The following is a 10,929-nucleotide window of genomic DNA, read 5'->3' as shown; positions in this document are numbered from 1 at the left end:
TAACAAGCCCAGAGAGGTTAAGTGACTTGCCTAAGATCACACAGCTGAGGGAATGATAGGCAGGATTTGAATACAGTCTGCTTGCTCCAGTCCAAGGCTTCTAATAACTCTAGATAAGTCAGCTTCCACCCCCACCTGTTCAGCCCTGCATCACTCCCCAGCAGCATGGGGGCCCATGGCAGAAGAAACATGCTCAGGAAATGCAAATGGAAGGCAAGAAGGCATGAAAGGAGTGGAGCTGGGAAAGGGTGACAAGCAGCTTGCTCAGGCAGGGCCTGAATACTGTTGCTCCAGAAATTAAGATGTCAATCAGGGGTGGCTCCCAAGCTCCCCCACCTACTCACCTCCTAGGCACTCAGACACACCTTCGGGGAGCCATGTCCTGGTAGAGAAGACAGGAGAAGTGATAAGTCTCCCAACCCAGTCTCTCAAATACGCAGCCTGGAAACCAGGGTCAGGCAGCCCTTAGCTTACCTGCAAGTGGACAGCACCGCAAACACCTACTTTACCTTGGCGCAAAGGACCCCACAGGTACACGGATGTCCTTTCTCCTCAGGTCTCCTGGAAAACACTTCTCTCACTCTCCCCCACCTCCTAGTTAGCCCTGAAACCAGACTAGAGTCTCGGAGACTCCATTCATTCTAGAGGTCCTGGGACATGGCCTTCCACATTCGACTGTATGTTTTAACTATCTCTGAGTCAATCAAAATTAAAACACTGACATGTATGGGGTTTCTTTTTCCTGATTTTTTTTTTGGGGGGGCCACACCACACGGCATGCGGGATCTTAGTTCCCCAACCAGGGATTGAACCCGTGCCCTCTGCAGTGGAAGCATGGAGTCTTAACCACTGGACCGCCAGGGAAGTCTCTCTTTTTCCTGATTTCAAAGTAGTTATAGTATTGATGGCACATTAGGGACTTATTGTGCACTTGAAAGACTTTTATATAGTGCCTCCCATAGACTAGGTCCTAAGTAAGCCCTTTACAAGTATCAATTCATTTAATCCTCACGACGACTATACAAGGTAGGTACTTCTATTATCCCTATTTTACAGATGAAGAAACTGAGGAACTTGTTCAAGGTCACACAGCCAGTGTGTATGGCAGAGGCAGAATAATCTCCTCCGTCCTTTGCTTTTCTGAGTGTGTTATGTAAATCATCTCTGCCTAAGCTGGGACAATGTTGGGGCAGGGTAGGGGAACACTCTGCTTTTGATGCTTAGCACCCTGTTTGGATGTGCTCATTTCATTGCCTGTGCCTGGCTAGACTGAGGGCAGAACTGTGTCTCTGAATTAACACCGTGTCCAGCATAGTGCCCCTCACCTAGCGGGGCAATGGATGTTGAATGAGGTGAGGCATTATCCCCACCTTACCCTTCACAAACAGGCTCAGAGATTCTGACCTGACCGAGGGCACACAGCTGTAAGTTCTAGTCAGCACGAATGCAGAGTCTTTCTGCCACCAGATTCCGGTGCTAAATATAACACCATTTATTCTTTGTAGTGACTGCATTATATTCCTGATATGGTTACCATAATTTATTTAACCAATTGGCAACAGTTAGATAAATCTTGACAACTTTGCACTATCACAAATAGCTGCAATAAAATCTTTGTGTTTATCTTTGCCCACCTCTATGAGCATTCCCATAGCCTAAGTCCCTAGACTGAGCATGTTAGGTCTGTACATTTTCTTGGTTTGTTTTTGTTTTTGGCTGTGCCACACGGCTTGTGGGATCTCAGTTCCCTGACCAGGGACTGAACCTGGGCCATGGCAGTGAAAGCCTGTAATCCTAACCACAGGCTACCAGGGAACTCCCGGGTCTGCACATTTTAAGTTTGGATACGACAAGGTTACCATCTAATCACGTGGGCCCAATTTACCATCTCCCCTCTCCCTAAGGTATGGGAGGACCTGTTTTCTACGCTGTGTGTGTTCAATTTTAAAACTCCCCAGAGACTGTATTAGGGGTTTCTGGGACAAGTTCTGAAGGTGACTATACTGTACGGAGTTTCCCTTAACAGAATCTACCCTCTCCTTGATATCGAAATTGGTTTGATTTTGGAGACCTTTTTATTTTATTTCTTTCTTTATTTATTTGCAGTACACGGGTCGCTCGCTGCTGTGGCCTGTCCCGTTGCGGAGCACAGGCTCTGGACGCACAGCCTCAGCGGCCATGGCTCACGGGCCCAGCTGCTCCGCGGCATGTGGGATCTTCCTGGACCGGGGCACGAACCCGTGTCCTGTATCGGCAGACGGACTCTCAACCACTGCGCCACCAGGGAAGCCCTGGAGACCTTTTTAAAAAGCCTTCTGCGGTTCATCCCTCTGGGAGCTAGGTCCAGCTCCCCTTGTCCAGGAAGTCCCTATGAAGCCAAGCAATCAGGTCTAAACTGCATTAGGCTGTTGATGCAGAGAAAAGCAGGGGTATGATAAAGTGCACCCAGAGATCAGCTCCCCGATCACTCACCGGGAAGCCAGCTGCCACCTCAGCTGAGTGGGAGCTTCTTTTCACGTTGTTTCCTTAAATAGAAGTCATAACCAGCTTGGGAAGAACTTTTCATCAAGTGGAGCAAAGAAATAGAATAGAGCAGAGAGTTGATGAGGTTAACCAGTCTGTGCCCATCATTTATCAGATAAGGAAGTTGAGACCCAGAGATGCTGAGTGACTCGGTCAAGGTCACACAGCAGAGCAGAAAAAGCAGTGGTGGAAGCCGGCTCAAAGCCGGGCATTCGCACTTCTAGCTGAGTGCTCTTTATAATATAGCAGGGCGCATCCAGGACCTCCATTGACAGTCCTTTCAGTCTGCCTTTCTTCAATCTCTGTTGCTCTTGAACATGAGGGGAAAGTTAGGTTTCTTGAGAAGGGATCTCTGGATGAAACTCATGGCAGCTCAACTCCGTGCCTTTGTGCATGCTGTTCTCACGTCCTTGGAGTCTGTTCTCTGCCTGACTGCTTGAACTCCTTCTCATCCTTCAAGACCCAAAAGAACTATGTTCTGTGAAAATATCCCGTGATTCCCCAGGGCACCTGGTTGGACTCCCCTGCTCTGTGTTCCCAGGCCCTGACCTCGACCTTGGAACACTCTATGGTGGTTGTTGACTCCATACGCATCTTCTCCAGGAGTGAAAATTCCTCAGACGCACAGAGGTAGCAAAATCAAACTTTGCAACCCCACGCACACCTTAAGCTCTGAAGGGATGGATTTTGGACCACAAGCTCCAGGAGGGAGGGAGTTCATTATCCCGTCCTAGCTCCTGGCTCACAGGAAACACTCAAGAAGGGTTTGGCGCTGCCAACGGAATCTCAATAGGAAAGTTCTGCCAAAGGAGGAGCTTCAAATCCTGGAGCCATTGGGCTTTTGCCAGATATACCTGGAGGGACCAAGCAGGTCAGGCTGAGGACAGAGCGGGAGCTAAAAGGTACAAAAAGTCCTCACGCGCGCGTATAGGCCTCCAGGGCATTTTCACAGATGACCTCATCCGAGTGAACTTTGTAAGTGTTCTTGTGTAACCTTCCTCTTACTGCCAAGAAAACGGCTCCCAAATCTGGCTGATCCAGGCCTCAGGACTCTGAGACACAGATGTGGCACAGAGGGAAGGAGTAAATCAGGCTGAGAAATACATGACAACATATCCTTAGGTTACAGGATTGAGGAGAAAAAAAGTAAGAGTGACTACAGCCTTGAAGTTCCCCTATACACAACGAGTAGCTCCAGTAAGAATTACTCTCCTCTCATAAAATGGGCTGAGCTCTCCTGGTTCTGGAATTGAGGGTTTTGGAAAAGAACACACAAAACGCGGGAATGTGGGATTTCATTATCTGTAGTTTAATGTGCCTGTTTACACACACGATCTGTGTGTGTACATAACAGTGGTAAGAGCCATTCTCTAAATACAATCTGGTACTCAGACTATGACAGATGCATGCGGAAAATGAGGCGCCAGTGAATGAACCTCAACACGGAGAGACAAACCAAGCACGGTGGTATTCTGTGATCACAAATGCCCTCAAAAGCCTCTTGTTCGGCACCTGGGGAATAGACACTTTTCAAAAGACAATACAAGGCTACTTCAACAGGACACCCAGACCCCAGATGGCACTCCAAAGAACATATTCGTTTCCCTGCCTTCTCCAGAGGAGCCATAAAGTTCTAAAGGCTTAATCAAGCAAGAGGAGGCAGGAGGATTATCACCTGCTATGCACATGTGCTGGGCATTTTACATACATATTCCCTTCATCCTGACAGTACCACCTCCATTTTACAGACGGGGAAATTGAGGCTTGACCAGGGTCAGACACGATTTGGACCCACATCTCACATTTGCCTAAACTTTCAGCCTTGCCACGCTGTGTCACACAGGGATTGAGAGCATGTTCCCTAGAGACAGGCAAAGGTGCTAAGACTGAACAGGAAGTGGCAGAAGGCTCATCAATAGACAAGATTCGGTGATGGACGCTTTCCACAGAGTCAGTGTAAGGCTGAGCCTGAATCAGACCTGCAGGAGAGAAACGTCTGGACATTTAAATGAGACAAGTGAACTTCTGGCGTCCCCTTGTGCCTGCTGCCTTTTGGTGCTGAACATGAAACGCAGGAGAGACGTCAATCCCTTCAGCAAGCACCTGCCACCTACCCCAGCCCCACTTCCACCACCCCCGTTTTCAGATGTAAGCTCCAGGGGGCAAAACAATTCTCCTGGGGCCCATCAGAGCTTGCCAACGCTCCCAAAGCACCATGGTGACACCTTCGAAATCTCACTGTCAGGTGTTTCTGCCACCTTTGGGTACAATGTATCACACCCCCACATTTTGATCGATATAGGTTAACCTGTGGCCAGATGAGATATGAACTACATATTTTAAGTACATATTTATACGCAATACATTTTACACTGAAGATTTTCCAGACCTCAAACTCCTACCAACCTAAGCTTGAGTTAAGCCAGGCAAGTGCAGTGCTTATCAGTTAATGCTATTACCAGGCTTGACTGGGGGGGGGGGGGAGGGGCGTCAAAGAAGCTTCCAGGATGATTATCCAAAATGCAAGGGGCTTGGTTTGAAAGGCTTAAGGAGACACCCTGAGAGAGGGAAGGGGTATCTTATCACAGAGCGGTAACTGTGCCTTTGTGGGGCAGGGGGGACGGGGCATCTCACCATTCCCAGTACTCCCAAGGTGAGGGCCACACAAGGACAAGCCTGGAAATTAAGAGGTACTGCCAAGGGGAAATAAAAGGTCGAGTTCAAGGGCAGATGAACAGGCCCGTTTGGTCTGGTTTCAGTGGTGGTCCAAGTAAGAGGAGGGTGGGCCAAAGTCAAGCCATCATTTATCAGGGACGTTTTTGCAAACAGGTTGGCTTCTTGCCATCAGAAGCAAGGGAAGATATTTTCGTCCACTTCTGACTTATCATAATCTTGTCCAAAAGGGTAAAAGTGCCTTGGGCCACAGCAATGAATGGAAGGCTTATTATCACACAGCTTGGTAGCACCATTCAGTCTACATCACTGACATGTGGTCAGGGGAGGTTCAGTGCAAATATGCATTTTGCAAAATTACCCTGACTCAGCTTAAAATTCAACAGGTTATTAAAACGTCTGCTTTCCGGTTTTATTCTTAACAGAGAAAAGAGTCCCGTGAGTGTGAATTTAATACCGTAAGCCAAGAGTGTTCTAAAAAACCTTCAAAGCAATCTACACATGTGCCAAAGTGCAGAATCGTGAGTTATTTTCAGGAGTTCTATCAACAAAGAACAAATGCCATGATTGTTATCAAAAACTATAAAGCATTCACTCACAATAGAAGGGGGGGAAGTAACCTTCTTGCTCCGAAAACCAATATATAATAGACAACATGGACAGAAAATTATCAATGTTCATTACCTAAAAATCATCCAATACTCTGCCGCAGAGGCTCTCCAGTTTAACTGTTTTGGTACTTGCCAAAGTACAAGCCACTTGCAATATTTGACATTCCATGGACAAAATAAGTACTACAACCAGAATGTGTCTTTCAGGCAGTTGGCTGTTTTATAAAGAACCCTGCTGGAAATAAATGCTTCTGCAAAACTGACCAGAGGGAATTACTGTTAAATAACAGCGTTAACAGCCATTGACACAGAAGACAAGGAAGAATCAGGGAGCATCTGATGGCAGCAGAGGAGAGTCCTGAGGCCCCAGCCCCACTTCAGCCACACAACAGAGGCTTTCCCGATCCCGCCCTCTCGCTGAGCCTGAGCTTGGCCCTCTAGGGCCTAAAGCGATGTTCCAGATTAAGGTCAAGTCTTGCCAGGAACGCAAAGTGCCTGACTGGGAGTGGCGGTGCTTGTGACACAGGGCAATGCCACCAGGGACAGTCTGGGGCCTGACCTCGCTGGCCCCCCAGACTCCACCCCACCTCCACTTCACACGCTGCCCGGTAAGCTTCCTCCCGGAAGCGGGATCAATCATTTAGTCGATAACTAAGAAAAATAAGTGGAAAATCTATTAGCCACTGTCCTGCTGCCATCCCTTTTGCTTCTCTTTTATTTCTTGTAACTGTCTTGCTTCAGATTCAAACTAGAGCTCTGGGGAGGAAGTCCCGGAGAGAAGGATTTCAGATACCAACACCCGTACGTCCCGTACCAGCCCAGCAGACCGAACAGGGTGCCAAACACTTTCTGGGACAAGTTGTGAAAGTAAACGGCCGTGCACAAAAACATCCACAGCCAGATGAAGGTCAGGAAGCCCAGGGCGACCCCCAGCGCGGTGATGGCCACGTGAAGCCAGTGGCTTCGGTCCGTCCTCACCTCGTGCAGCACAGCCATCTCCTCCACAATCATGAGGGCACAGAAGGTCAGCAGGAAGGAGTGGCCCGAAATGTCAAAGCCATGCCAAAAGCCTCCTTCCCCGTGGCACTGCTGCTTACTCTGGTGCTCCTTTCTCACCCCCTCCAGGGCTGGCGACTGGTAGCAGCTGCCTGTGTAGTGCTCAATGTTGGCGAAGACGGCTGTGCCCACGTACCAGATGGCCGTGCCCACAAGCAGTGTGCTCAGCCGCCGCAGGACCAGGCCGGCCTTGCCCGTCAGGTGGTAGTTGGTGAGGGCGATGAAAGGCAGGAGGAGACAGAAAGTCCAGGCCCAGGCCACTTTGACAAAATACCTGGCAGAGGAAGAAAGTGGAAGTGAAGAGCGGGGACATGGCGCAGAGGGAACAAGGTCATGACTCAGGACTCTGGATTCTCGAGGGAGGGAAAAAGGAGAAATAGGTGATAAAGCGATAGACCACAACTTCACTCACTAAGTACTTTAAGTGTATTAACTATTGAATCCTTAAACAACTCTTTGAGGTAGGTACTGCTATCATCCCTATTTTACAGAGAAGAAAACAGAGGCACAGAGAAGCAGCATGCCCAAAGCAGAGGTCATCAGTGGTGGAGCTGGGATTTAAACCCAGGTTCTGTGATCTTAAGCACTATGTTATTTGCTGAGGAAGGTAATTACAGAGCTTTCACATACATCCACTTTCCCATAGAATACTCACAGTTACCTCAGGGGTAAGGTGTCATTAGCCCCATATTATAGATAAAGAATAGTCCAGCAACTTGCCAGGATCACACTCACATGATCAGCAAGCCCAGGTTAAACCAAGGTTTGGCCAGGCCCAAAGCCCATGCTTTTTCTACACCAAGGCTTTTTCCTACGTGGTAGAAATGATCAGACAGAGCCTGACTTCACGCTAGAAGACCCAGGTTCAAATCCTGACTCCGACTTATTACCACACCTCCAGACCTCCGCTTCCTCAACTGTTAAATAGAACTGAGGGGACCCAACGAGTTTTAAATCCAGAGCCAATGATTCACTAGTTCCCTTTCAATAATTAACTAGCATAGAGGTGTGGAGCAAAACACCAGAATCCACGGCAACTCGCAAAAGACAGGGACTTGTCTGCCAGGCTCTTCGGCTCCCAGCTCACCCAGGCCAGATCAAGCAGCAGCTGTCTTGTCTGCCGCTCCTGCCCTCATCAAAGGTGGCTGAGCTGGGGACCAGGTGCGGTAAACACAAATGCAAGAGACTTGGGGCCATGACCACTCTCATAATCTATTCTCAGCCCAGCCTCCATGGGCAGGTGAGGAAGGAAGGTGCGCAAAGGGCAGAAGGACTCTTCCTGGGTTCCAAAGGTTCTTCAGACACTACCCAAGGGCCTGTCGCTAAAGTCTTCCCTGGGACTGATATGCAAGGATCTGGCCACAGCCAAGACCTGTCAGGTACTTGATGAAACTGCTGGGGAGAGAAACCAGGGTTTTAAGTGGATAACCAAAGTTGGACTGACATCTGGGAGATGCTGCAGACACTGTACCTCCCAAGGAGAGTCGAAGCTCGCGTCAGGGGAGGAGTTTTATCTTTCAGAGTTTCCCTTTACTATTGCAACGGTGTTCGTGTCGGTAAACTTAAAATCCAAGAGGTTAAAAAAAAATAAAATAAAATAAGGAGGGGGTGGGTGGACTTAAGGAGAAGTCTCAAAGAGCCCGGCTGGGATGGTGTTCCTAGGCCACTGCCATGAACTTTGAGTGGCTGAGGAAGTCCAAGGAGATCCAGGGGAAAGGTCACGGACTTTTCCCGGAGGGTTGCACTCCGGGGCGACTGTCTTGGAACGGGGGTTGGCATGGGCTAGGACAGGCTCTCAAAGTGGGGGGCAGGGGGTGCTGGCGAAAGAAGGCAGGTCTGTTTGCCCCACCCAGGTGTGATGGGATTCTGTCACCAGCTGGGGGGTATCAGATTTAGGGCGGAGGCGCAGGGTCTGACACTGGCAGGCAGGAGGGAGGTGGCATCTCCCCCAGGGCAGGGGCCAACTCCTAACCCCAAAGGGAGGCAGGGGGAGCAGCGACACAGGCCGGTTCACCCCCCTTCCCATCCCCCACCCCTACACACACACACACACACACACACACACACACACACACACAGCACCCTGCCCGTCACCCCTGCCCAGTCAAGCTCAGACTGTCTGGTTTGGGTGTGCAAACGCGCCTTGCCAGTGACACTAGCTATTCCGGGGTCCCTCCATCGCGACACGCGTGCAGACGCTGCTGTCACGAAGGGGAGAAGGTTCTCCCCTTCCAATGACTCGTCCATCAGGGCAGCTAACCCCCGGCTCTCTGGGCAAGGCGACAGCTACGGCAGGGACAGGAGAGGACCCGGGGCGCACTCACACGTTGAGGACGTTGCGCTTGTTGCTGAGATAGCTCTCGGGCAGCGGGGAAAGCTCCTTGAGGAGGGAACCAGCCAGCATGGAGGCCACCAGGGCCCAGGGCAGGTAGCGCCGTACGGCCGCCCGCACCAGCGTCCCCCTGAGGGCCCACGCGCAGCGCTCCAGATGCTCCATGCCCGACCTGTCGGCCACCGTCTTGCCCTTCGTCTTGGGCGGTGCCACCGCCTCCCTTTGAGCGCACGCGCGCCGCTCGCAGGCCCCGCCCCCGAGGAGCGTGAGCGTTCCGGAGCCCGCGCGCTCCCCCTCCTGGCCACTGGCGGCCTCTGCAGCACTCCTGTTTCCAAAATCCTCGTTTGCCTCCTTCTTGCCTTCTCGAAATCCCGCCGCCAGGGTAACATGCTCGGGTAAGGAAAGGCACACATCCTCTGTGCCTTGCTCTGGTCGGAGGAAAAAGCGCTTGTGGGAATATTTGCTGGAGGTGAGGAAGAATAAACGTAGCGCTGTAGGAATTGGAGCAGTGGTCCCAGCATCATTTAGTCTCTCTTGGAGATGCTTCCTCCATCTGAGCCTTAGTTTTCTCATCTGTAACATGGGGAGCCAAGAGGAGATCAACCTTTCCCAAGTTAGTTTATGAACTCGAGGTTCATTATGGTGGTCCAGACATACGGACATGAGAAAATAAATGCATAAAATAACCATTAGATTTACATTTTAAATTATTAGCTTTATTTTCACTTTTAAAACAACTGTGATTGGTATTGAGAGAAAATGCTGGACGCTGGGGGTTAATGGCCATCAGATGAGGGCGCTGATGACTCAGTCACTCGATTATCACAGAGTTAAACCCACTCATCCCCTGTCATGGCTGGGTGTCTAATTGTTTCCCAACCTTGCGGCACTTCTTTGCCACTGTATTAGTTTCTTAGTGCTGCCATAACAAATTACCACAAATATGTTGGCTTAAACCAACAGAAATTTATTCTCTGACAATTCTGGAGGCCAGAGTCTGAAATGAAGCTGCTGACAGGATTGGTTCCTTCTGGAGGCTCTGAGGGAGGACCCTTTCCATAGCTCTCTCCTAGCTTCTGTGACTGCTGGCAGTCTTGGCATTCCTTGGCTTGTGGCTGCATCACTCCAATCTTTGCCTCCGTCTTCATGTGGGCTTCTCCCTTCTGTGTCTCTGTGTGTCTTCTCTCCTTCTGTCCCTTATAAGGACACTAGTTATTGGATTAGGGTCCACTCTAAATCCAGGATAATCTCATCTTGAGATCCTTAATTATATGTGCAACGACCCTATTTCCAAATAAGGTCACATTCCTAAGTACCAGGGATCAAGACTTTGACATATCTTTTTTGGGGGGGAGGGGGTGGTCACCATTCAACCCATTACATCCACCTTAACTGTTTTTGCTATGTCCGTATACCACCAATACTATTATTTGCTTCACCTTTTTCTTTAAACAACACACATTTAAAACTGAAATACTTATTCAATAGCCTCCCAAGCAGAAATATCCATGGAATAATAGATTCTGTGTGCCAGTTATGTTTTTTCTATTATAAAAATAACATTTCTGGGCTTCCCTGGTGGCGCAGTGGTTGAGAGTCTGCCTGCCGATGCAGGGGACACGGGTTCGTGCCCCGGTCTGGGAAGATCCCACATGCCGCGGAGCGGCTGGGCCCGTGAGCTATGGCCGCTGAGCCTGCGCATCCAGAGCCTGTGCTCCGCAACGGGAGAGGCCA

General features: G+C 49.8%; 1 protein-coding gene across 1 annotated transcript; it reads right to left on the bottom strand.

Moving 5' to 3' along the window:
- Nucleotides 1-3,811: 3,811 nt before the first annotated feature.
- FITM2 (fat storage inducing transmembrane protein 2) lies at nucleotides 3,812-9,415 on the bottom strand. Its single transcript, XM_082644160.1, has 2 exons — nucleotides 9,188-9,415; nucleotides 3,812-7,137 (listed from the first exon to the last, which is right to left on the bottom strand). The coding sequence occupies exons 1-2, from the start codon at nucleotides 9,358-9,360 to the stop codon at nucleotides 6,522-6,524; spliced, it is 789 nt and encodes a 262-aa protein (XP_082500286.1). The 5' UTR covers nucleotides 9,361-9,415; the 3' UTR covers nucleotides 3,812-6,521.
- Nucleotides 9,416-10,929: the final 1,514 nt, after the last annotated feature.

The sequence above is a fragment of the Mesoplodon mirus genome (genome assembly GCF_964341445.2).
Source record: "Mesoplodon mirus genome assembly, chromosome: 15".
Taxonomy (NCBI): domain Eukaryota; kingdom Metazoa; phylum Chordata; class Mammalia; order Artiodactyla; family Ziphiidae; genus Mesoplodon; species Mesoplodon mirus.
Note: the sequence above shows the minus strand (reverse complement) of the source record. Positions and strands in the feature narration are given on the sequence as shown.